Here is a 27,483-nt window from a genome sequence, read left to right as displayed (position 1 = left end):
CTAAATCACTTTAAGTAATCTCAATTTTAGGCCTTAAACTGTTTTAATTTTGACCAGATTTTCCTCATTAGGTCTTAAATGGGTACTTTGGATTTTCCGGTGAGTATCTGTGAAGTCATGCTGCGTTCAATTTGTAGTCAAAAGTCAGAAATTGGACTTCCGAATCGCTCCTGAAATCGGACTTCCAACTTGGACTGTCGGAGAATTTTTCCAACACCATCTTCGAGATCCAATATGGCCGCTCTTCACATAAGCCATAACCTGAGGTGGAAACGTTTATTTTACAAGACACACATGTACAAATGCATCTAAATCAATGTTGCTTCTTCTAAACTGAACAGATTAAAAGTGGTGCTTGGATGTGGAAAGAAAAGCTTAAAATTCATAAGGGTTACTGCGAATAATTACTACTTACTACTAAATGCAATCGCCCACCCGGATTGCATTGAAAAAAAAAAGTCTACTACTGCTGCCAGAAAGCTTTGTAATTTCTATTTGGAATGTGAATCTTAAACCATTACATCACTCACTTTGTACTTGTGTTCTTCCTCATTTCTTTATTTTCTTTTGCTTTGTTCCCTGAATGTGCTTGGACACATAAAGCCACAAGGAATATTTTATTCTCTTTGTTGCAATTTTCTTACACTCTGCTGCTTCATTCGAAAGAAAAGATCTAAGTTGAATACATTTGAAAAGATAATTTCTCATATTTGGACACTGATATTTTGCTGCACGTAAGTGCAAATGCTGAGTTATTTTTTGTTGACATTTCTTTAGGTCTCTCCTTTTTTCTCCAACAATTCAATGTTTTTTAGACTTTACTGGCAATAGAAATAGAAATATAAAAACATATATATTTATTTTCATATCTCCAATCGTCTGGAAAAAAAATTATGCTGAGAAAAAAAAAAACCCCATAAAAACCATCATGTTCTGTTCATTTGTTTTATTAAAAACAAAAAATGATCAATTATGTGAACGTGACAAGCAAAGCATTTTAATAAGCATATGTACAAACAGGAAAACAAAGGCAAAAAAAATCATAAATACTCTTAAACTTCAAAATGCTTGGTATATTAGGAGCCGCTCGCTATTACAATAGAGAAAGGGATGAAATAAACTGCATAAAACAACCCCACGTTTCACAGAAGTCCACATCCATGCTGGGGGTTTGCTTTTACACCCACATAAAAATTAGATAAACAGCACCATAGTCTCTGACTTGAACTCAGATTAAGTCTCCTGTTAGGAAGATCAAAATGCCTCAGCTGTGAAAGAGGGGATCCTCTTCACAGGTAATCATATGAAAGCACCATGTTAAGTTTATGAAGTATACGAATCCATTAGAGGAAATGTTAGGAATGTGTTAAACCTACATATGTCTGCAAAGTTTATTATGTTGGAATCACTTTCTAGTTTCGCACAAAAAGAGTTGCATTGTGACTGCAGTATATCATTGTAGCTTTCTGTTTTGTTTCAGTTTCTGTTGATGAACTTGTTAAGAAATGACCTAAATTTTGTCCGAAGAGTTGACAGTGCTGTTGTTTGTGGCACCAACAAATGGTGCAATGCTAATGCTTTTCATGAGAATTTACTGTGTTGATACATTTTAAAATTTATCTTCAAATCCATGATCAAATACAGTTACAAGAAAAAGTTTACAAAAACTCATCATTAGAATGAACGTGGGATTATTTTGTGCCTTTAGAGACGTGTTTGAATCGTTCTCAAGAAATTTCAAGAACAGGAGGTTAGGTTATAAAACTTGTTCTGATCCTTGCAGGCTCATAAGGGTTCAAATGTTTTATATACATACCACCTCAAATATTTCTTTTTTTTTTTAGAGAATTGAACCTTGGCCACTTGTACGATTGCTTTTTAAACCATAATCAGGCTTCTGGCTTAATTCTGGCTGGATATTTGACAACTAATTATTCTAAACAAGTTGGTTTCCTGATACATCCCAAGCTTTTGAGCTTAGTCCACAAATTTTTTCAATACAGTTGAGGTTTTGGCTTTGGAAGAGCCAGTCCAGAGGCCTCAGTGTCTGACGCGTGTTTGAAAAACTTTCTTGTTTTAACGACATTAAAAAAACAACTTGTTATAACCAGTAATCTCATTAAAACCAAAATGTATCCTCTTTTAAATACAGAAGGTCATAAACCAGCAACACCTCTTGGGATTTTTGGATGTTGTCTAGAAGAAACAGAGTGTGTTTTAGCAAACCGCAGTCTGTCAGGGGACCGTATTCTTCCTTTTAGCACAACATATAAAACTCATGAGAAATTCTGCCATAATAATGAGACATAAAATTTCTCTCATTATAACGTCAAAGTTTCTTGTTTTGATGAGTTTTGCATGTTGTAAGAACAGGGATATTTTCTAGTTTTAACAAGAAACTTCCCAGTTAAAATGAGAAACTGGTGCTGAATTTATGTTCAAGCTGTGGCACTTAAACACACATTAAAACTGGTTTTGGAAATAATTAAATCACTGAGTGTCTGGACTAGCTCCAGCCTCACCACAACTTTGATGAAAACCAGAAACCCATCCAAATTAAATTAACTCTACCGATTCTGCAAATATTCAGCCACAACTTCAACAGAAGCTTATTGTTGGCTATAATAAGCATGTGGCTGTCATGCAGCCATCAAATGTTGTTGGAAGTATATGTATTTGAACTTTTGTGTATAATTTTGATGACCAAGACTAGAATGGAAAACATCCAGATTAAATTCAAACACGTTTGAAATTTACTGATGTTACTTGATGTAAAATCGGTTCCCTGTGAAACTCTGGCTCATAAAAACTCATTAAAAGACCTAAATTGTTGCGACTTTCATACCCGTGATGAGTGTCTGTAAGCTTTTCACTGGAAGTGTAAATTCTAGCCTCTGCATCTGTGTGTGCCTGCAGCCCACCTGGAGACGCCATCTGTGGGACCGCAGGGTGAGAACGTTTGCGGTCAGCGTTCTGATAAAAACGGCTCTGGTCCGACGTGATCCCCTTCTGTCGCACTGATGACCTCAGTTCCTGGGCTGAGAGTTGAACTCCTGGCAGATGTTGTGGATGATCTTGGGGACGTATCTGTAGAGGTTGTCGAATTCGTCCACGAAGAAGGAGTGCTCTTTGTCGGGGTCAGTGGCGATGTACTCCAGCTCATCCTGGGCGGCCCAGGCGATACCGATGGAGTAGGCGATCACACCTGGATCAGGGGAGGAAAACACGGGTTATCAAAAAATGAACTGCATGTGCATCTCTGAAGGCTAATGTGACATTAAAGCCATTTTGCTTTTTGAAATGAAGGTTAGGCAAAAGACAATTAGAGCAGATACCCTGCTGATGTAGTTGTTCATTAAAGAAAACATTCAGAAAAAATGCCAGGCACACAGAAATTGTACAGAGTTGCTGCTGAATACATATTCTGTTTTATCAAACAGGGAAGCAAAACTTTAAAATACATCTTTCTTTTAACAAAGGTTGAATTGTCCCTACATATTAGTTTCATCCTAAGTTAAAATATGTCATTTTGTAATTAGTAATTTATTTTGTTATCAACGGAAAAGATCCATGTGCCTTCAAAAAAAATTTACTGCACTATCGAGTGTTTTTTTTTTTAGTATTGAGTTTGACATTTTTGTATCGTAACAACCCTGTAACAATACACGATTCATCACGATTAATTGTTTCTGTCCCATATTGCAGATTTAAAGGCAACGGTGCACATTGAAAATATCTTCTACGTTAGAAGGTTAAATAGGGTATGAATACATTTGCGAAACACTGTAAAGGCAAATGTCATATTTAGCTCTTATTTTCCAAACGTTGTCCAGTGATGAGGTCTCACCTTGGCGATGGACGGCCAGCGCAGGCGCTCTGACGTCATCGTACGAACGTCCATCTGTAATGACGATCATGATCTTGCGTTTGTTGGGTTTGGATTTGCTGAAGAGCTGCTCTGCCGCGAAGGTGATGGCGGCTCCGGTGCTGGTCCCGCCGCTCCAGTAGTTGATGCGCTTTATGGCGTTCAGCAGCTCGGCCTTGTTGTTGTACTGTCCGAAGGCGAACTCCAGCCTCTGCTCGTAGGTGTACTGCACAGCTCCCACCCGCGTGTCCGTGTCCGAGATCTCAAACTCCCGCGTGACGTTGGCCACGAACTGGAGCACCGTACGGAAGTTGCCCGTCCCCACGCTGCTGGAGCCGTCGATCACGAAGGCGATGTCGTTGGCGTTGAGGCAGGTCTTGCTGCACACCAGGCGGTCCGTGTCGCACACCCGCTTCACCAGCGGCTGCACAGCCTTTCTCAAGGCGAACCAACTGTTCACGGGAAGGGAGAAGAAGCCATTTGTCCGGCACACAGCCTGGGGAGTGAAACAGTGTTACAGACTGTTTTTATGGGACGCACCGGTAAACCTGTGCAACTAAACACCACCTTGTCAACAAAGTTGGCCTCAACCAGATTTTGTTTCTCATTCTCATCAGGGCCCTCGATGGTGACGAAGAAGATGTTAATGCCGGATTCTCGGGCGAGTCGAGAAGCCTCCTCCACCTTGTCTGTGGGCCAGCCATCCACAAGCACCACCGCTACGTTAGGAGCCCCTCCTCGATTCCCATTTGCATCACTGAAGTACTGTTTGTTGATGTAGGAGAGGGCCTTTCCTGTTTGAACACCAGAGGGCGACAGGGAGACAAATAACTGATGCTGCTGTGCCTTAGGAAAGCATAATGCCCGCTGAACTTTTTCACATTTTGTCATGTCACAACCTCTAACCTCACTGTGTTTTGTGGGGATTTTATGTGATGGACAGGGTTGCCACACGTGACTGACAGCTATGAGTCCAAACACAACATAAAACTCACCCAACTCCAAAAAAATCTTGTGCCACAAACGTCATCTGCTGCATTTATAGGTCTGACATTTAAATTTTGACTGAAAAATATTTAAATTAAATCCTTTGTAGTCCCAGGTCTTACTGGGACTTGACACTTTGAACACAATGAGACTTGAGATTTTTTGAAACACTTGATTAACCAATGACTAATCATTGACGATGACACATTCAGCCGATTCCAGAGAGCTCAGAACAAATTAATAAGAAAAGTGCAATAACATTGAATTTTATTAAAGGTTTAGTGGTTTCCTGCCACACAATGACAGCCATTTCGAAGGAATATTCTTCTGAAAGCCATCTAATAATCCACCAAATGTTGTGAAACTGTGCAGCCAAAACTTTAAAACTTTAATCGGCAGAATAATCGCTAACTACATCTGAACAGTGTGATGCTGCCAACTCCATGTTGTGTCAGTGAGATATTTAAAGCTTAGTATATATATTTTATTACAATTTGACGCTGCTTTAAGGTTTCCAAAACGTTACTGAATACAATACAGAAGGTGGAAGAAGCCATGCATTTGCTAAAGGACAAAGTATTCTGCACAGAGATATCTCTGTACTAGGATAACCTATATTTAGTTTGTCAGTTGATTGTTGGTGGTCTTTACAATAACAGGAGAGGCTCTGATCGAGATTATAGAGCCTTTTACATTCACACACACTGTTGTACGATTGTGGTCAAACCCAACAAACTGTCAGCAAGCAAAATTTAGCACACCCTAAAAAAAAAATCCAGCCATCAGCTCCAAAATCTGCAGCTGATGAATGCTGCCGCACCAAAAAAAAAGCAACAAACAACCCTTGCTTTTTGAGAGCTGACCCCTGCAAGCTTGTAAAAAGCAAATGCGTTCTGGTGGCAGGAGAAGAAAAACACGCCTTACGAGAGAGAGCTGTAATTTAGCTCGCTGGTCTCCTGGCAAATTTAGATTTAATTCTATCCCTGCATGTGAAAATGTGCCAGCGTAGTAAAAACCATGCGATAATTGTAACCCTTTCGCTTTCACACTTGAGTTTGTGAGTTTTAGTCGCAGTTGGCAGCAGCCAGCGGGAGTCACTCACCCACGTTGGACATGCCGCCCTTCTGCACAATCTTATCTATGGCCGACTTCACGTCCTTGGAGCTGGAGTGGGCCCTCAGACTGATCTCCGTCACAGGCTCGTCACTTCAAACAAAACGATAAACAGTCAGTTTACATCTTCTTTTCCCAAACTGGGACAAAATCACAGAAAGCATAGACAGAGTTTACCCGTATTGGATGATGCCCATCATTGGTCCAGCCATGCCTATGTTGATGACCTGAGCCACCTCAGCCAGAAAGTCTTTCTGGATCTTAAAACGCCGCTTCCCAATGCTCCAGCTGCCATCCATCAGGAAGGCAAGATCAACCTTACAATCTGAAGGGGAGAAAAAAGGAACACATTATGCGGCTACACCACACTGCACTGAGGTGGATTGTTGTTTTTTAATCTCTCTATACAAATAAGACTTTCAAACTTAAGATAAAGGAAACCAAATATTGATTTTTTTTTAACTCTTACACATATTTGATTACATGTTTTTGTTTTTAAATCCAGCTGAGCTTTTAAAATTGCTGTCATAACTTAGAGCCACTCGATAAGGAAAGCTGCTCTGGTCCAAATCCAGTAATCTAGTTTGCTCTAGTCCACGTGTCAAACTCAAGGCCTGCGGGCCACATGTGGCCCGCCATGTCATTTTATGTGGCCCGCCCCAGCATTTTATAGACCGATGACTGACTTAAAATAGGTTTTGAGCGAGAATTGACTACAAACTACATCTCCCACAATGCATTCCGATTGTTACCAGCCAACATTATGGCTTCTCCCCACTAGAGAGCAGCAGAGTCACCTCAAGCTGCTTATTGATTTTCCCAGCGAATAAAACTGAGACATCGACAAGCTAACATCAAAACGTCCAAGAAAAGAAAAATCGATTTACAAGTAAGACTGAATGAAGATGTGTGTGAGTTGGTGTCAGGGCGGCAGGTCGCGCTAGACTTTTTTTGTTATCCGTTATCTTGACCGACAACATTAAAAAAATCGGTCATGTACTATTTTTATCCATGAAATTACAATCCTATTAACATCGGCTATTTAGTAGCATTTATGCGGTTTAGTTAATATTCACCGTGAATCCAGATCCCATCACAAATTACGCAGATAAATGTATCTACATTTTTCTCTTAGTGACAAAAACCACCCCAATAACTTTTAATAAATTAAATTAAGAGACTTCACTTAAATAAGCATCACTTAACCCGCTGGGGTCTGAACGCACTTCCTCCTGGTTCCCATCTGCAGAAAAATCTGCGCTAATTCATCAGTCAGTTGGATCTGTCTGATCCAAACAGATCAACTGAACTCTGTGAGTGTTTTACCCTGAGCGGTCCGGTGTGAGCTTTTACCAGGATTTTTTTTTTTTTTTTTTTTGCGTGGTTTTGCTTCTCCGAAACGGACAGATGTTACGTCTGCAGATCCTCCAGAACGCCGCTCTCCTGGGTAACGTGAACCCAGAAGGCTCCATTTGTTAAATCCGCTGGATGAGTTACTTCCAGCGGTTTCTAATTCTTCGCAGCGGCGGAGCCGTGTCCGCAGTGGTTGAGCAGCGGACTGCGCATGTTACAGTCTAATTAACTTTTGCATCGTCATTTAAACTGCCGGCTCCTCAAATGGATTAACACAACGTTGCATTCTCTTTAGTTTTCTCTGGTCTGTAATGGAGACTTGAATTTAACGCTTCATTTCAACCAAAGGTTTGTAATGCGCTTCCTAACCATTTTTTATTTGTAAGTATTGATTTTATTTTATAGCCATTTGGCCAAGTCTCTGTAGAACCATTTGCATCTGCTAATGACATCTTCAATACATTTTTTGATCCCAGGCTTAGTTTATGGACTGAACAGACAGAAACAGTTACCATTATACATTTTGAACTGTTGATTTTATTTTTGTACCATTTTTTAATGGTTCAAAAATACATTTTACACTTTTATTTTAAAGTGTTGATTTTATTTTTGAACCATTTTTTCATTGTAAAGTGTTGATTTTGTTTTTGAACCATTTTTAATTTTAAAGTGTTGATTTTATTTTTGAGCCCTTATTTGTTTTGAAGTGTTGATTTTGAACCCTTATTTGTTTTGAAGTGTTGATTTTGTTTTTGAACCCTTATTTATTTTTGAAGTGTTGATTTTGTTTTTGAACCCTTATTTATTTTGAAGTGTTGATTTTGTTTTTGAACCCTTATTTATTTTGAAGTGTTGATTGTCTGAAAGACCTCAGACATGAATTGCCCCATATGGGGTTTGAACCGATGACCTCAGGATTACCAGCATAGTGCTCTAACCTGCTGAGCTAACTCACCTACCTTACAAATTGTTGGGTTTCCATGGATTTAAGAAGAACTTACATGATCTTACCAGAATGAAGATTTGATAAAAACGCTTATATTCTAATGTTTTTCAAAACAACATACATATTATTTTATTTTCCAGAGATTTTGTATTTTGAAGTGTTAATTGTTTTTTTTAACCATTTTTAATTTTCAAGTGTTGATTGTATTTCAGAGATGTTTTTTATTTTAATGTGTTAATTTTATTTTTGAACCATCTTTTATTTGTAAGTATTGATTTTATTTTTTAGCCATTTAGCCAAGTCTCTGTAGAACCATTTGTCTCTGCTAATGACATCTTCAATACAATTTTTGATCCCAGGCTTAGTTTATGGACTGTGATGTGAAATTAGGCACAATTATAAGTCTGACAGTTTGTTCACCAAGTTACTGTGCTCTCTGAGAGGATATGTGGTATAAGTATTTGACATTGTTCCATGCCAATGGTTGACATTAGTCTCTAATAAAATGTGGATCATCTACCAGGAACACTGCAAAGAGCATGAGTTTCTGTAGTGTAGTGGTTATCATGTTGGCTTTACATGCAAAAGGTCTCTGGTTTGAAACCAGACAGAAACAGATTTAGTTTTTTTCTATTCATCACAGGTGTTTACTAAAGGTCAACAAGGGTTCTGTGGTGTCATGGTCTGTACTCTGAATCCAGGCATCTGAGTGCAAGCCTCAGTTGAAATTTTCATGTTGCATCTCACATCATCAACTTTGGAACCTCAAACTTAAACAAAGCAGACAAGTTCAGTTCCTGTAGCGTAGTGGTTATCATGTTTGCTTTACATGCAAAAGGTCTCTGGTTCAAAACCAGACAGAAACAGTTTTTGTAGGTTATGCATCTCTTGGGGTGCAGTGAGACAACAAGAGCCTTCCTCTTTCATGATGGTTCATTTGCCAATCGACTTCAATGTAGGCTTCTTTGAAATCAAAGCTCATTATAAGCCTCTACAGAACTGAATGAGGGAAGTCAACCTTCTGTCTGGGGTGTGTTTTAGCAGGGATGCACTCCTGATTTGTACCGTAAATGTGGCCCGTTGAGGGTGGCCAATATGCTGAAGTGGCCCTTGGTGAAATTGAGTTTGACACCCCTGCTCTAGTCTATCTGGAAGACATTATTCAGACAAGCTCCTGTCTTATTTTGCCTTTAAAGCCAGACAAAATGGGCAAACAGAAGCCAGACGGCAGTATTCTTTATGAGTAGCATTGGTTTTGTTATTGCAGCAGCTGCTACACCATTGGTATTCAGAGTTTGTCAGATGGTAGACTCAGTGGGAGAATCTAATTCCTAAGGATATTATAGCCTGACTTCTTGGACTGTTACCCTACCCTTGAAGTTTTACTGAATTTCTTTGACTTTCAACAAAATACATTTTACTGTGACTCTGTAGAGTCCAATTGTTTCACAGACTGCTTCAGCCTTGCGTTTCAGTGGCGAGTAACTTCAAGTATATAATGAACCTACATCAGCTTTCTATGCATTTGATAGTCTTTAAAATCTATAGTATGAGAAAGACATAGAAAAGAAATACAGCGGGCCAAAACTGTGAAATTTCTGGGAGATTTTTTGGCTCTTGGCAGCAACTTTGCACTTTTCATATGGCACATGGCTCTCTAGCTAGCTAGTAAGCAAGTGTTAGCAGCTTGTTACCTGTAGCCTTTACCACCTTGAGACACAGAACGCAGTGAGTGAAAATGGCTGCACATAACTAAAACTTTGACAGGATAAAAAAGTTCCACAAGAAAAACCTGAGACTAAATACAACATGAGACTAAATAGCCCTGCTAACATATTTAAGGCCTACTTACATCTTCTTTAATGACTTTAAGACATTTTAAGGCCCTAATTTTAGATAATTCAATTAAAGATTTTTTTTAAGGATGTACACACATCCTGACAGTGAATAAGATAATGCACTGCCATCCCCACCATCAAGTAAAATGGGACTGTGATGGCATAAATAAAGCAACTTATTATTTGCATATGAAAATAAAATGTGTCAGGAATTTGAGATTAATCTTTTCTTTAAACATCTCGCTATTATTTTGAATACAACTCTACATCTACAAAGCTTTAAAAAGCAGAAGAAGACAGGAGTGACACAATTTACAATTAAAATAGACACTTATTTAGCTCTATACAAGTTACAATTTCTCACCTAGCAGAATAATCTGCACCTGATCCCAGCAGGGATCACCAGGATAAAAAGGATCTTGTTTGAAAGTGCAGGCGCAAGAAAATCCTCTGAATAGGCAATCACTCTCAGATATGCATCTGCTTTAATACGACTGAAGCTGGATGTAATACCTGGGTGCTTGCCACAGATGAAGAACATTCACATATTCATAGATGCAGGAAGAGTCACATACTTGGGTCTCCTTGTGATGCAGGGGGTTCAGGTGCTCTGGGTAGCGGCTCTGGTTCTCTCAAGCTAAAACCTAGAAAGCAGCAAAACAGAGAAATGCTTAAAAGTCGAGATGTTCCTGGATTAATTAGCTGTTTTAAATACGACAGAATCCTTGATCTTTTTCCTTTTATATCTTGGTTGTCTTCATGTGGGACGACTGAAGGGAAAATAATCAGCTTAACCTTTCATCATCCAACTGCAAGGAAAATGCAGTTGGGTGTTTACCACCAAAATAAAACACTCAACTGACTAACAACAAAGACGGCTCAAACGCCTACTTTAAGGAAATTACATTGAAAGTTTGAAGGCGTCCTCTTTTTAGTGACCCCAAATGTTTCCAGTCACAAACATCATGCCCAGAGCCACCATGCCATTTGGCTTTTGTTCCAATTCCCTTCAATTACAGGCCGAGCCAAAACCCAGAGTCTTATCCTCGGATAGCTTTGGTTTGAATCGCACTTACTGCAAAGCTGCAAAGTGGCAAAATGAGCGGCAGTGCAAGCAAACCTACCTGATTCATAAGGGTTTGCATCCTGTTTCCAGGCATCTACTGGCTCCACTGCATGAATGACATTATACAAGCTAAGCATTAGGAAAGCAGCAAGTCATAAGTTCAGAAGCATTTACCTACAGTGCTGTGAAAAAGTTTCATCATTTCAGATTTCTGGATTTTGCTCTTTTGGTGACATTTAAATGTTTCAGATCAAATCAGGAAAGCTCTAGTAAATAAGCAAAGCAGTTTTCAAATTATTAGTTCATTTAAAAAGGTAAAAATATCTAAAACAACCTTTAAAAAAACCCACAACTTCCCTTGTTAAGTCATTAAATACTAATTTATCAATTATAAAAGAAAAAAGAAAACACTCATTGACATTTCTGTCAGCAAAATGTTAATTGAAAACCATTGCAGGGCGTCGTGTGGTGCAGTGGTTAGAGCAGGCGCCCCGTATAAAAAATGGCTGCCATAAAAGATCTTCAAGGCCAAAATAATGGATGATCAACACTACACACAGGCCCATCTCACATTTCCATAACAAAACATCTTTATGATCCCCAAGATATTTGGAAACATATTCTATGAAATGGTGGAGTTTTTTTTAGAAGGTGTGCGTCCTGTTAACATCTGGTGTAAGACTAAAAGAAGAGCACGCTTATTTTATGGTGCGGCAGATTCAACTGCCCGCTGCTCTCTCACTGAGAAGTCAGAGTTAAACCCAAACGCACAACATTTTGTCATACTAGTGCGATGACAAACATGACGAACCAGTAAATCTCAAGTTGTGATGTTTTTCTGTCCTCCAGTCAGTGGACCATGTCCTTTGGACCAGGAATGGTCCGGTATGAGTCGCTTTTACAATGGAAACAGTCAAAAAGTGCACTGGACCCGGGCCGTATAATCAATGGAAATGAGGCATAAATGAAGCATTTGTAGAGACTCAGTCACAGATGTGACCTTTAATTGAGTTTGTGCTCAAAAGTCCTCCATGTGGCTGAATTAAAACAAGATTGGGCCAAAAATCCTCCTCAGGGATGTAAGGCGCTCCATTCCAAGTTAACATTTGATGAGAGCTGTTAAAAGGAATAGTACAAGCAAGTTTTACTTTTAAATAATTTCAGTACTGCAGAACCATTGCCATTTTCAAGTTGGTTATTTTCAAAACAATATGCATTAATTGTATTTAAACGTGTTGTGCATTTGTATCAGGTTATCTTTGTCTTACACTAAAACTAGTTTATTGATCTGAAACATTTATGTGTAACTAAATAGCAAAAATTGAAGAAATCCGTGAAGTGACAAATACTTTTTCACAACTGAGTTTCAACGGCATTCTGTGCAAAAGCTGCATAATAATCTTCAAGGCCTCCCTGGATGTTCATTATGGCTACTCACCTTTGCCTTGGGGTAAGTGCAGGGGCATTTTGTGGCTGCCATCTAAGTCAGTGGCGCGAGGGGCTAAAAATGAAGACATTATCAAATATGAAAAAAATAAATAACTGCAGCCAAAGAAAACACTAACACTGTGGCAAAACAGCCAACACGCCACTCTGTTTAAATGTTTAGCTTGGCTGGATTTCTGGTTGTGTTTTTATGGTGGATGCGCCAAATGGTTTCCAGACCTCAGATTCGAATGCCAACCTGTGCCTCTAAAAAAGAAGAAAGCACAATGTTTGAAATATGAGATTTAGTGCTTTCTGCTGGGGCTTTTGTGTCTCGTCAGCAGGTCGGACTGCAAGCGAGTTATATTGTTTAATGTGAAGGCATGCAAGTATAAAACAAATAAAATGTGGTTTCCTTTCACAGAGCAGTTGAGGTATTTTAGGTTCTTTCATGTGCAGTCAGACGGAAATTGACCCAACTGTAATATCTGCGTACTGTGAAAAAAAAAACTAGAGAAGAAACAGGGAAGCAGCCAGCCTGCTTCTGTTTATACTGTGAATTAAATACAAAAGTACCAGAAGCTGAACCTGGATAAAAGAAAACTGTTTTTTCATCTGCTTACAAAGGTATTCATGCTCCTTGAGTCTTTCCATGTTTTGTCACATCACAACCACAAACTTTATGTGATAGACCAACACAAAGCAGCGGATAATTGCAAAGTAGAAAAAAAGAGTTACATGTTGTATTTTTAGAAATAAAAGTCTGTAAAACGTCGTGTGCGTTCTTTTATCCCCATTTACCCATTTAACGGCCTGAAATGAAAATCCAGGTTTGCAGCATTTATACTGACGTTAAATCACACATAAGTGGGTGCTATTATTCTGAAAACTAGGCTAACACGAGTTTGACTAGATACAAATGTGAGGTATAAGTTTTGCATTAAAAAAACACTTTAAAAATATGCATTAGTTGTATTTTTAGAGAGGGTCTAAAGTATTCTGGTGTGGTTGTGGTTCCAAACACTAATGTTCTCTGACATGTTTTTACATAACAACTGTGCTTTTATTGATAAATTACACACAGACTGAATCTATTTCCAAATGATTACTTCTAATACTACTGGTTGCAGCAATTTCATTTCCAGTGCAACAAAGTAATGGGGGCTGAAGTAAAATCCCAATAAAATACATTGAAGTTTGGAGGTACAATGTGACAAAACGTGAAAAAGTCCAAAGGGTTGAATACTTTAGCAAGGCAATCCCAACCCATTTGTTGAAATTCTACAACCTGGAGATTTGTTAGTAACCCCAACAAATAGAAATGCATGAACACTTACGGTATGGTCCAAAGCTATAAAGCCAGCGTTCATACTCTGAGATATCAGGCCTGAGATCCCGAGCTAGAGGAGGACGTTACGAAACCCATTAGTGTGGAGGAAACATCAGAGGGAAAAGCACATGTTTCCATGGTTACGATTGGTCAGAAATCATCCACGACCAATCCCGAACCAGTGAAAACAATGACTTTTTTTTCACAATTATCACCTCAGAGTACATCACTTTCACATGCATCAATATCCTGCCCCATTCTGCTTTTCTGCACTTCAAAGAAGCCCTCATATGGCAGGCAGATGGCATGTAAACAGAGATTCCCTTGCATGTACGTACTTACACATGGAGTCAATTCAGCGCATACATGGTCAGCAGATACCGAACTGTACCAGATGCACGAGCATGCAGCACAGCTGGATATGAGGTGCGCAGTAAAGGTTGCGTTACGCACCCAAAACTGCAGCACTCTGTCAGAGAGGAGGTGCATTTACTTACCTGGTATCTCAGGTGTTTCTGTCTCACTCCATGCGTATCCTGAGTCTGGAACTGCATAGCTAACATCTGAGCAGAGAACATTGATGTGTCAGCAACGTCCGGAAAGATTAATTCACTCTGGATATTTTTTTGAGCCCATTTGTCCTTGATCTGATTAAAAACCAACATTCATCTCAGTCTTTGCTGAGGGATTGCTGTTTGCTACCTGCTGGTCGTCGAGCTCCTGGGAACCAGTCAGGGCGAGAGTAAGAAGAGGGTGGCCAGTCTCTCCTGGGGAAAGCTGTGCACGGGAGAATTAGAAAGCCGTTTTCAGGACGGGGATCAAGGAGGAACATAATTGCGATCTCCATTAAAGTGGGATTTATTAGTGAATAACGCACAAGATGTTCAGAACGACACTAAAACAGTAGACGCTCAGACGCTTCAGGACTGAGTTGCCGCCTATTGTTTTAGAGAAAACTTGCTGTTTTCTTTCAACTTTTTGGTTAGAAAGGTTAAAAAAAAAGGTAAAAAAAAAAAAGCTTAATATGAATTTGCGTTTTGTTTTGTAGCGGACATACAGGAAAGAAAATACATCAGATTTGAGAGAACTGCCAAAGGCCCTTCAAAATGCTCTTACTGCACTCTTAGGTTTAGCCAAAACAACCTCTTACTCCACCTCCACAGTTCAAAATATTTACTGTATGTCTTTATGTCTGAACTGTTATTCTCTGGGAGTCATGTCTGAATGTTTATGAATATACGTCAAAGTATCTGACCACAGTGGATAATTTAGAAATTAAGGAAAGCCTTTTGATAACAAACCAAACTTAGTTAACTTTACATAGTGATTAATGCATCTTTATTCAACTTTATACATAAGTTTGGATGTAAAACAGCTTGACAAAATGGTATTTTATTTACATTAATAATATATTTAGGGCTGCATGTTGGGGCAGTTGTTGTTAGTGTTAGTTTATTAATTTTATTAATTATTTGTTGCTTTATTAACTCTTTAGAATTGAATATGAATAATGAGATTAATAATACATGTTTTTTTGATTATATGTAAATAATTTGGTAGATGAAATAAATTAAAGCCTGAAAAATGTACAGGCTCTTTGTTTATTTAATCTATAAAGAATGATTTATTCCTTATGCTTAAGATCCATTTTTAGGCTGATTATGATGTCATTTACATAGATTAAAATACCTCAGTTCACCCTATGCACCTTCTTAGAAGTTGGTCACATGAGTCACAAACTTAAATGAGCAAAAAGCAATCTGTCCGGATAGTTACATTTTTTTGACAAGTTTAGGTAAAAACCAGAATGGCGAAGCTCCCTCTGCAACAACAGACTGAACCACGACTGCACACTTCAGTGAAATCCACTCTGAGGACAGGCAGCTTGCACAAACACACAGCGTTCGGCTTTGAGGTTCCCATACAGGGGCGGCTGGTGAGAAGGGTCTCTGTTTGCAAAGGCGGCCTGAGAGAGCGCAGCCAGCAGCCCACTGAAGCGCGGACGTATTATTATACACCCAATGTCAAACCCGGGACAGTTTAGATAGCAGGTAGAGATAAAGCCAATCTGCTGTTGTTGACTTTCTTTTTTTTTTACTATTATTAAAAACTGCCTTAAAGGATCGAGTTCAACTTCCTTAATCATAAGCAATTCAGTGATCGCAGAGGTCAAAGGCTGAGGATCCTCCTCTTGGATCGGAGCTTATTTCATATCAGAATGAGCATTGTGCTGTGACACTTGCTCGCACTAAAGACATAACCCAAAACATTTACAGCAGCTCCAAAACTTACTTACTTTTCCACATTTTGTCAAGTTACAACTATAGACCTGAATGTTTTTCTTTGGGTTTTAATGTGAGAGAATCACATTGTGGTGCGAAACTGAGAGGTGGAACGAAACGGCAAAAAGGCGCCAGCTTTAAACCTCGAAATATTTTTGCTAATAATTATCTTAAAAGTGTGGTGTACATTTGTGTCCCTGTTCTGACATCTGCAAACTTTGGGTATGTCTCCAGCCTTGCACATCTTAACACTGAAACTTCAAACTCTCCTTTCAACGTGTCTCAAGTTCAGTCAGATTGGACGAAGACCATCTACGAGCATCACTTTTCAAGTCACGCCATAAATTCTCAATTGAATATAAATCTGTGCTTTGATTGCAAGACTTTGATATACCCTGATCTAAACCATTCCTTTACAGCTTTTGCTGTAAGTTTACAGTAGTTTTTTAGCTTGCTGTTTCACCATGAGGATTGGGTATTCAGATCGATATACAGTGACTTTTTTCCACCAATTTTGATGTTGGACAAAGAAATTTGTAATTTTGTTTTGGTCCTATCTTTTCATCCACGTGTTTGCTGTTTATCCCCCAATCCATGCTACTTAATGCTCATCTATAAGATTCATTTGAAAAAAATTGAGGTTTGTAGTTGTAGCCTGACCAAAATTGGAAAGCTTCAGTGGATATAAATGCCTTTCTAAGAGGTATAGCGTGATTACTAAAATATTTTCATGCATCCTTTAGGCTGTTAGACTGACATGTTTCATTATAGACGCCAGACTAGCATCATAACTTAAAGCAATAACACCCAACATCTGTTTTAAGCCGCTAGGTGCCAAAGCTACATAGGAAAAGAATTTTTTAAACTCATAAATCAAAATCCAAAGAGATAAGAGCCAAAAGAAGCATCCATCTTGGAAACTCCGGAGGCACTGCTTGGCTTCACCTTTAAACTCTGACTTCCATCTGAAGGAGCAGCCCAAAGGAATCGGTATTCTCTTTCGTAAATCACACGGTCATCCCTCGATCTGAATAGCTGCTTCCTGGATCGGATCAAGAGCTAAGCAGCAAAAGTTTTGTGGAAGAGTTTACACCGCCTTTTATAAATCAGATCCTACAATCAGCTGTCATTTAAACAGATATAGCCCTGTCTAATTTTAGGGGATTCATGGCTTTGCATTCCGCAGAAGGAAAAACAGAAGCACATTCCTTGGAGGGCCACACCTTGGCTGGTTTGTGGAGCTTTTCAGAGATTGGACCCATATGCTGCAATGGTTACAGACTTGGGCGCATAACTGGGTCACTTGGCGCTGCTGGTTTCAACTCTCTGAACCTTCACTGCCAAAACTCACAACTGTCGCAACTACCAGCTACTTTAAAAGATGAACACATTTACTCCCGCTGGTCTCTTTTTTTTAAAAAATGTATAAATCGGTTTCACCTTTGCAGGGAGTTACAGTTAGTTGCGATTAAAAAGATTTCCGAAATTTATGATGAAAATGTTTTGAGAGAATTTCCATTAATAATCTATTTGCCATAGATTGAAGAATTCAAATACCTAATTAATTTGCCTCATTGCCAATGAAGTAAAGAAAATAAAGCAAAGAATTCTTATTAACCAATAACCAAATCAAACACTGGACGAAAAGACTCAGTGTAAAAAATTGACTTATTGTTGGCTGAACAAGAGTTTTTTTTTTCTCTAAATAAGAATTAAGCTGATTAAAACCCTTAAAGTTTTGACAATCTGCTTAATCCTGATATGTCAGAAAAGGTTATTTTCATATAGTTTGAAGTTCTGATACTGAGCAGTCATTTTAGTAAAAAGAAAAACTCTGGGAAAACGTCAAAGAACAACCTGTAGGGCTTGTTTCTGGCATAAATTTCCACTCTGAAATGTATTTGATTTGTTTCCACCCTGTTAAGTAAAATTAAAAGGCAGCAATTAGTAATGACCCAACAAACCCCTGAAAACGGTCCCTGTAATGGAATTGTGCTTTAGATTTAATTAGTTATCCACAATTTTTCCTCTCAGACCACAGTGAATTCCACTGATGTAGGTTTTTATAGAAGATATTTTCCTTTTTAACTAAAACAAACTGTTTGCCAAGAACTTTTCTGCACATTCGAGGTATTTTAAACTCATACCCACTCCACTGGATAAATGCAGTTTTACATTCATATTACTGGAAATAAAAAAATTCAGTTTCAAACCTTCTGGATTTTATTTCTTTCCGAAAACTGAAGCGAGATGGTTAACCTTCCCGAACTATTTTGATTTAGTTCTTATTTTAGTCCAGTGCAGCTGCAGATTTAAGAAGTTTTGGCTGAACTAAGAGATCATTTCATCTAATTCATAAAATTTAGCTGGCCGGATGAACTGGGCAGCAGAGCAAAGAGTAGTTGGGAATGAAAGTTCAGAAACCAAAGGTTGGTTCAGACAACAGAGGCGTTAAGATGTTATTTTAGAGCATGGAGCGGGTTTATATCAATCTAATCAAGATGAATCTGAGAGACTGATCGTTTCATCTCTTAGGTGCACAGACACATTAAGATTTTTCTGTCGAATCTGAGCATCTGCTCGGATTTGGGCGCATCGTCGGCGTACCACAGACTGTAAACATTTCACTCAGCGCTTTTACAATCGTCTTTACTCTGCTGTTTGATGTGACCCGTCTGCGTCAGCGTGGTCGAGGACTCCTGCTCAGAGAAACTCACCAGAATTCGACTGGCTCGTTGTAGGGGTCTGCTCGGGTGGAGCCCTGTTAAGAGCTGCTTGCAAGCGACGAGAAAAGCGCAGATAGGAGAAGAGAAGAGAGGGGGGAAAAAAGAGAAGAGGAAGGAGGGTAAAGCAGAGTTTCAGTTCTGGGCTTCCATCTTCAAATGTAGCCCAGCTGTTTTGCTTTGATGGAAGCTAAAGCTTCTTTCTCCACAGCGTGCTATCAAAAACAAAAGCATGTACGATGGGCGTATTTACAAGCACTAGCTCTGCTTCATTTGACTCTTTTCATCTCATAAAACGAAAATGGGACTGAGGAGGACGCTCCTGATGACAGAAAACAGCGGTTATGCAGCAAGGAATGTTAGCTGGGGAGCTCAGAGGATGGTATTAGTGTTGACCCTGAGGGAGAAGATATCAGAGGCTCATGAGTGTAAACAGTGGGGTTAGACTTACAGCAGCCTGCTGATGGGGACCTGCATGCTACCTGTAACCGTTTTTGTTTTAATCGTGGGTGTAAGTGCGCTAATGAGGAGGCTGACCTGGGCCGACTGGAGAGGAAGGTTGCCTCCTGATGGCTGAGCCCGCCTCTGGCCGGCGCAAACCTTGGACCAAGATTAGAAGGAAGAAGTTTTTCAAAATAGCGAAACATTGCGGAGTTAATCTGTGCTGATACTTCAATAAAGTATATATTTTATTGCTTAAATGTTAAACGTTTGTGTTAATTTGCACCCCTTCTGGTAGAGAGTTCAGTTTTTTTCACTGAAATTAGGAGACTGCACCAATGTCTAAGTATCAGCACAGATTGAAAATACAGAATCTTCCTCAAGTATCGCCACCGCTGGTAAAGACGTGTAAAAATCCTTAGAATAAATTCATATTTTTTCGAGTGACACTCTTGTCTTCAGCTTCAGCTCAAAGGTAGAACACTCATTTATGTTTATTTGGTCATATGTTTTGTATCATTATACTGTTGAGACACCAACTAATGACCCATTTTAACTTTTTTCCACTGGATTTTTATTCAAAATGCTCGGTTTTTCATGAGTCCATGCTGCCATGAACTTCTACAAAGTCCTGAGGGCTCACAGCATCACGGATCCTCCATCATACTCTGTATGAACAGCAGGGTGTTTGCACATAGATATTTTGTGTTTCATGCCAGACCCACTAGGAGTCTTTGCAGAAAAGCTTAATCTTAGTCCTAGCTCAAGTCTGAGCAGAGTTTGTCAAATTCTACATGTTTATGTTTTGATAGTAGAGCAGAAAATACTTTTCCCAGGCATGCTTCTCAAACAGGACTTCTAATAGTTATCATCTAGGCAGATCGCTGCTCCTCGCTGCAGCGAGCTACTTATTGTGCCTGCTGGAAAACGAATAAGGAAACGCCTAATTTAACTCAATTACAGTTGTTGCTTTCTGATTATTGCCCTGACAGGATATGAATAAGTTTAAATAAGTACCAATTTCCCTTTAGCCAATTCATTACATGTAAAGATCAACAAACATTTGCTTTTCCTGACTGACATGTTCTCTTGCCTTTCCTATTTTAAAAGTAACATAATGTCACCTTCCAAAAATAATGGACAAAATCACTTTTGGCAAAAGTGATTTTTCTTTTACCTAAATAAAAAAGAGGTGGTGATAAAAAAAAAAGATGTAGACTATTATTTTAGGAAGGTAATAATAAATGTTGGTGTCAAACTGTTGTTCTGTTAAGTGGACCTTGTTATAGTGATTACAGCTCATGAAACAGCTATATATTTAAATATGTTGCAAATTAGCGACATTAGGCATATTCGGGATGAATACACACCTGAGACCAGAAAAGGTTTCTATGATGTTGATGCTACTCAAGCAAAACGTGGCTTTGAAATGTGGTTACAACATAAGTTTCTGTGTAATCCACTCTGGTTGGATTCTTAAGAGCATCATTATGCTATTGCAATAAAAGGTGAATTTATTTTAAGTCCTTACATTCATCTTTACCAGGGGTTCCAATATTTGTGAAAGTTGGAACATGACCCACAGAGCTGAAGATTACACCATAATCACCATTTCTGATTTGCAACAAATACGAGTCAAGTAGCTTGGTAGATACTGAACAGAGACGGCATGCAGAGTGCACAGGTAAAAAACAAAAGAAAAGTGTCTGAGGGTCAGTGTAAAAGGAACAATTATGTTTTTAAAAAGCAGAGGTTAGCAGGTTGGATTTTTGAGTTGATTTACCTGCGCTGGCACGCTGTGGATACCTGTTTGGGTAGGAGCTACCTCTGAACACTGAAGAGATGGTTTGATGGTTTAGTCAGACTGGAAATGTTTGTGTGTGATCAATTTTTCAATAGCTGGAACTTCTTGAAGTGTATTTACCCACCTTGGCTTGGACTCTTTCCTTGGGCACTCTGTGACTGTCCTACACCAATCACACAGTTCATTCACAAAACATTTAGATAAAAATGTATATTACAAACTGTAATGATTTTACTGCTTGGTGTTTTTTTTTTTACATAAAGCTTTTTGTTGATAAGTGTGGAAGATACCACGACCTTCCAAACAAAACAAGTGATATTTCCAAAAGCTCACCACTGTAATGCCATGTCCTGTCTCCACTTATTGTGGTTTTGTGTGATAAACCAACAAGTACCACAAAACTGTAAAGTGAAAGTAAAATTATTCCACTAAGCAGTACAGCGGGAGTTGGTGCGGATCGGATTGAACCCAAACGCATCATACTTGTGCGCCACATTTGTCGTCGCACTAGTATAACTTGCCACAAGCAGTAACTTTTTTTCTGTTCCCCAGTGAATGGACTGTTGTGTGATGTCAGTAGCTCCACACTAGCTGTACCATTATCTTATGGACCAACAACTGAAGGGGGCGCAAGAATGGTGAGGTACGGGTCGGCTGTATAGGCCGGTCCAATTGAAACAGACAAAAAACTGTATACCAACCCGTAGCGTATTGCTCAGTGGAAACAAGACTCTAGGCACATTTAGCAGATTACTGAACATCAAAATTATGCCCTGCTTTATGTTAGTTTACCACTTAAAACCCCAATAATATACATTAATGTTTGTGGTTGTTGAGTGAAGAAGCTACTTTTGCGAGGCTCTGTGTAACCCAGAATGCACTATCACCACTGTAGCACCTCATGCTATCCCTCCTACATACAATTATTCGCTGCTTTGCTTCACTTACTCGAACTTGCGGCAGCCACATGGGCAAGGTACGGGTGACTGCTGCCTGGATGGAAGAAAGACAAATGGTGTGCCGGTGTGGAGAGAAGGAAGATAATGTTACAGAAAATGAAAGGGAGAGGGAACGCTCGGCAGCCTATTTGGCCCTCTGCCCATCTCATTTGAACGCATACCTTAAGATACGGTGGCACTGTCTCCTCACCGTAGCGGCACCGCCGTCCAGAATGCCGCAGAGTCTCAGTGATTGTGTTTTTATTTAATCAGTGATGAAAGCTACAGTTAAAACAGTCTACACTGCATTAACTTCATCACAGAGGAGCGGTAATTGCTCCACAATTACAGTTGTAATTGGCACTAATCATCGCTCATTGCAGAAAAGAAGGCTTGTTGCGGCAAGCTGCAAGCTCTGATTATAAGCTGCTCACGCTGCAAGTTAGACTAGACGAGGCAGGCTGCTCGTTTACCTTCATAAATGTTTTTATCTGCTTGTGTTATTCACCTGCGTCCCTGATTTTATGAACTGCGGCCCGGGCTTTGGTTGTCGTGGGTGGTGGCGGAGGCATAGTGGTCGTGGTGGTGGTAGTGGGAGCAGTTGTGGTTGTCGGTTCAGGGGTCGTTGTGGTGGCTTCAGGTGCTGTTGTTGGCGGCAGCGTCGTGAGCGCAGCTAATTTGGTGTCTTTTGGACCTGGAAAAAGAGAAGAAATGAAGGCAGTCACAAATGAGGAGAATGGATGAGAGCGTCTACAGTGTAACCTCTGTGTTGTAATGCATTCTTGTCGTTCTTAGCAGACTGCAGCAATCCAAATCCAGGTTCAGCATGCCAGAGTCAAATATGGGGATGTTTCCATATCACCTTTTGACCCCGAAATATACCAGACAATACAGGTGGTCCTAGCAGGGTCATAACAAATAGATGGAAAGAGCATACTGCCTTTAACATTTAATGTATTAATGATTAATTGATTACTACTAAATTAGTTGACGATTATTACAGTAATCGATTAATCGTGATTAATCTGATTAATTGTCTCAGCTCTAATCCAGAGACCAAAATTTTTACCTGTTTTGCTTAAAATACCCCGAGCTCCATTAGCTTGTGTTGATTGTGTCTGTGAGCATCAATTTCTAAATATTTCCACATATTTCTTTGGGACTGGACTTTGACTGGGCCATTCTAAAATATGAATATGTGTTGATCTTCTCTATTCAAAATGAAAACTAAATATAATGCATTAAAACTGTATGGTAATAGCGTGAAGATGCTTTTCATACCCGTCTTCACGTAGGTTGGTCTTGAAGGAGCATAGTCCAGAGTGGATGGGTAGATGACACCTTTCTTTGGTTTCCCAACTGCGACACGACAAATTCAGCTTTTATTCAACAAATTTCTTCTAAACAACTGATTTTCAAAAATATTTAATTCTGCGTCAGTACCTGAGACCACAAATGACTCCCTCCACTTGGGTAGAGACAGTGACCGCACCCCGTTAGAGTTGCTGCCTTTGTAGACGTTCTGCCCGGCCATCTTCCTCACAATTACTTTCCCCCCTGCGTTTGTGATGACTCCACTGTGCACACAACATGCTTGTCAAATAAAACCATGATGAGACTGTTTTGGCAATATTCATTTCCCAGTCCAAACACCTATGGATGGCTGCATTGCAGATGCTGGAGATGGAGGCGAAGACACCTGTCCCGTAGACCTGCTGCTTGGTTTCTTTACAGTGTGCTGGACACTTGGCAATGAACTCTGGGAGGTTAATCTTCCCCGCTCGGACGTCACACTCTATATCCGGAACAACTGGACGACGGACAACAAAATACCAGAAAGATACAAAAAGAAAATCACATCGCTTTACAATAATGTAGACATTTCTATGGAAATGTGGTATATTTTGCTACATTTTAGTATCAACACAGAATCTACAGAGCTGGCAGGAGAGAGGAACTTAGACTCTAATTCTGATTTCCCTACTGTTTAACATTTTACAAAAAATGGGTTTAAATGACCAGGAACACTCTAGGAGTCACTCCCATGACCTGGGAATTGTTGGGACACCAGAGTCACCAGAGTTACACCATAATGGATGGAAGGGCACCAACCAAAACCAAACCCATCAAGCCCGACCGGAATCTGAGTCTGCCCACACGGACAATAAAAATGTTTCTGGCAACAATAACAAGAAGAATGCTTGGAGGAATCAGGCCGAAAGCTTTACTGTGCTGTCAAGCACGGTGGCAGCAGCATCATGCTCTGGTGCACACCACAAGTGGGAGTATTAATCCATCTCCTTCAGTTAGCTGAATGGGTCAAACATTGACACATTTAGGTTTTACGACAATATTGCGAAACACACATCAAAACTAACTTTGGTTTCCTGGAAAAAGAACAGATCAGCGGCGTCGTTAAAAGCCGAAAATGAACCATGGCATGCCTGGCCATGAAGTCTGCATCTGAATTTGACTTTAAGTTGCTCCAGAACTGCAGCATCTCACAGTGGCAGCATGTTGGACTCAACCTTTGTCTTTTTGCTTCAGTCATTGTATGTTTGGACACTTATTCCCTCTGGTTTTAGATGCTGTGTGGTAGAAAATATTTTTGCTCTTAAATTTTTACATTCAGACAGTAGTGGAGCATAACAATGGCAACAATGTTTTTTTTGTTTTTGTTTTTTTTTACAGCTGGGAGCAGCAGATTAGAAGCTCAGAAGTTAAAATAAAACTGTAACTATGATCCCAAAGACCAAAGAGCAGAGAAAAGAAGAAATAGCAAACCATTTCTTTCATCAATCATAACGAGGAAACATCACATCTCTGTGGTTGATAGAGATTAGCAGTGACTAGCAACAACTGATGGTGCCATCCAGGATGTATTACTGTGAATATAGTCTCTGTTGCCTGAATATTGACTTGTTAGCATGTTGTGAGAGTCATGAGATGGTCGTACAACAACAGTCTTCAGTCAGAGGCCTCTTGAGATTTGTTACAAGACTTACTGCTACTGGATATCCTTCCTGCTCACAGCATCACCATCTGCAACAACTCTTTCAATACACCAGGATAATGATTTGAGGTATGGCATTTAATTTCCCTTTGGAATAAATCAAGTATTTTTGAATTGAACAGAGTGTTTGCTTGCATGTCATTATTTTACCTTAAAAATGTTTGCAGCAATTCCATTGCCAGTAAGTACCAGATTTTCTCTTAACGCTTCCAGTGGACTTTAATCAAACTCAGACGGAGCTATTGCTGCAACCTTCACCTTCCTGTGAACCTCAGCTAGCACAGAAACTTGGGGCACATAATAAAACTGAAAGGATTGAAGATTATAGGCTTTTGACTGCTGATGAAGATGATCACCTTGCTTTGGTTTCTTGCTCTTTGATCCATTAGGCTTGGCCCAGCATGCCCAAGACAAGAGGAACGCTGTGGGTGAAGAAGAGGGCGTTTGACATATTAGCAGGCACAGAAACATAATTATCAGCATTTTTTTCTGCCCACAGAATCTCTTAAAGAGAAAAGATGCTGCTGCTTGACGGTGAAAATTTACTGCTATCTGAATTTTATGGCGATATGAGACAATGTGGACAAGACTGAAACAATTTAAAACAGGAATATTAGTGTAATGGAATAGACAGACTGCTTTCTCACCGTAGAAGATGACAGTAATGGATCTGATCATGATGAATGATGTTCTGGTTCAGCAGCTCAGCCAAATGTTCTTGAATTACCACTCCACCTTGCAGAGAAGGGAAACAAGGCAAATGTTTACTTTTTGTCTTCTGAGCTCATGTTTTTCTTGTTAGTGTAAAAAAAACAAAAAACAACAAACTTTCTAGAAAAAGAAAAGCATCATATCTGGAGATGCAATGATAAATGTGCTGCAGCTTATGCGTAAAGTTTCTGCTTGACTGTAAAAATATGAGTTTTATTCTGATCAGTGCATCGCCATATGCAAGTGGTACCAGGTAATGCTGACCTCGACACTCTTTGGTGTGGAAGTCATTACTGTGGGAACAATGTCCAAAGTTGGTTGCTTTTAGTATAAAGTGTAGTCAATGGAAGAACAGGCATACAAGAACCCATTTAAAAAGAAAGTATATTTCACAGGTTTGGTGTTAATTCAAGTTCTAGAAGTTACTCGTCACATTTCAATCCTTCTCCATTTATACTTTTTCAGTTTTGGTCATTTCATACTCTCTTATGCTCTCTTCCGTTCCTTTTGAAGGCTGACCTCAGGTTTATTAGGCTTCAACGTCTTCACATAAGAGGATAAACATCCCCCCGGGGAGTACTGAGTGGTGTATTGTCTGTACAGAACATCCCAAGGTAGACATGATGTCTTTGTGTTGGGCATGAAAAGGCAGAAACTGCAACTGTATTACATGGAGAAGGAGACAAAATGATTGGTGCCTGCAGCAGAGGCAGCGTTAAATAAACAAAGACGACAGTTTATGTGGGAAGGCTTTGGATTTAAAGACTCAGGGTTGGACCAAAAAAACATGACATGCAAGATGATGCCAGGTTACAGACAAAATGTACATATTTTGTACAGTTTTTTGGCTTAATCACAGCGATATAACCTTTGAGTATGGTTGTTATTTTTAAATGGTAATTTTAATGGGCATCATATAAACACATAATCTAACTTATTGAATATGGCTAAATAATATTCAGAATGGCATTTTTAAAATAAAATGTAAATAAAAAGTTTTTTTTTTATTATTTCTCAACTCCTTTTTCATAGTTATATCATTTTTTGAGAGACGTCTGTCTCATTTTCTATCAGAAACAATCTTTTTAGTTGTGCAAGAAATATTTTAAATCTAAATCTGAGCATATAAATGATTTTTGAGCTCAACTGCAGCTGTACAATCTTTCAGAAGCTCAATGTGCCTAAATGTGAGCAATTTTATTACAAGTTTAGACTTCTTTATTATTGTTCACGAGACTTAAGGCACTTTTATTTACTTGTTTATTTGTTTAATGTACTTATTTCATTTCAATATTTTATAATTGTGTTTTGTCCTGGTGAAATTGTTGTGATTATAGTATTATGTTATTTACTTTTTTTTTTTTTTTTGCATAATTAAACATTCAAAATCAATAATACAAGACACTAAATCAAAACGAACTTGTTTTACAGGAACTGCTTTCTCACACGCAAAGCGACGTGATCTGATCATGATAAAAATAAAGGACGATTCCTCACGGCAGGAAGACTTAAAATAACTTTTTTTTCTTTTTAACAAAGCAGATTATAGCTCTACAAAAATTGTAGATCAGGCATACATCTTTGATCAGTGCATCTTCAGTTACTCTGCAGGAAACAAGACCAAACAAAGACCTTCTGCAGCCTGAAA

At 39.1% G+C, this 27,483-nt stretch overlaps 1 protein-coding gene across 2 annotated transcripts in view; it reads right to left on the bottom strand.

The window, feature by feature from the left end:
- Positions 1-931: 931 nt before the first annotated feature.
- The window catches only part of vit (vitrin), a 32,715-nt gene continuing 6,163 nt past the window's right edge, over positions 932-27,483 (bottom strand). Inside the window, exons 2-22 of one of the 2 annotated variants that reach the window (XM_014982061.2) lie at positions 25,772-25,859; positions 25,481-25,546; positions 23,765-23,921; positions 23,555-23,688; positions 23,393-23,470; positions 22,620-22,805; positions 22,122-22,166; positions 21,298-21,336; positions 21,153-21,203; positions 19,466-19,528; positions 14,626-14,700; positions 14,421-14,486; positions 13,931-13,993; positions 12,607-12,669; positions 11,227-11,274; positions 10,678-10,746; positions 6,143-6,290; positions 5,955-6,058; positions 4,433-4,659; positions 3,848-4,361; positions 932-3,205 (exon numbers count right to left, since the gene is read on the bottom strand). In XM_014982061.2, coding sequence (XP_014837547.2) covers positions 3,027-3,205; positions 3,848-4,361; positions 4,433-4,659; positions 5,955-6,058; positions 6,143-6,290; positions 10,678-10,746; positions 11,227-11,274; positions 12,607-12,669; positions 13,931-13,993; positions 14,421-14,486; positions 14,626-14,700; positions 19,466-19,528; positions 21,153-21,203; positions 21,298-21,336; positions 22,122-22,166; positions 22,620-22,805; positions 23,393-23,470; positions 23,555-23,688; positions 23,765-23,921; positions 25,481-25,546; positions 25,772-25,802 — 2,406 coding nt within the window. In that variant the 5' untranslated portion in view covers positions 25,803-25,859 and the 3' untranslated portion in view covers positions 932-3,026. The remainder of the gene's footprint in view (positions 3,206-3,847; positions 4,362-4,432; positions 4,660-5,954; positions 6,059-6,142; positions 6,291-10,677; positions 10,747-11,226; positions 11,275-12,606; positions 12,670-13,930; positions 13,994-14,420; positions 14,487-14,625; positions 14,701-19,465; positions 19,529-21,152; positions 21,204-21,297; positions 21,337-22,121; positions 22,167-22,619; positions 22,806-23,392; positions 23,471-23,554; positions 23,689-23,764; positions 23,922-25,480; positions 25,547-25,771; positions 25,860-27,483) is intronic. The other variant, XM_014982066.2, reaches the window with a different exon arrangement.

Source organism: Poecilia mexicana, unplaced genomic scaffold, assembly GCF_051168715.1.
Source record: "Poecilia mexicana isolate PSO_F unplaced genomic scaffold, ASM5116871v1 scaffold_15, whole genome shotgun sequence".
Lineage (NCBI taxonomy): Eukaryota > Metazoa > Chordata > Actinopteri > Cyprinodontiformes > Poeciliidae > Poecilia > Poecilia mexicana.
This window is presented reverse-complemented; position numbering and strand designations above follow the sequence as displayed.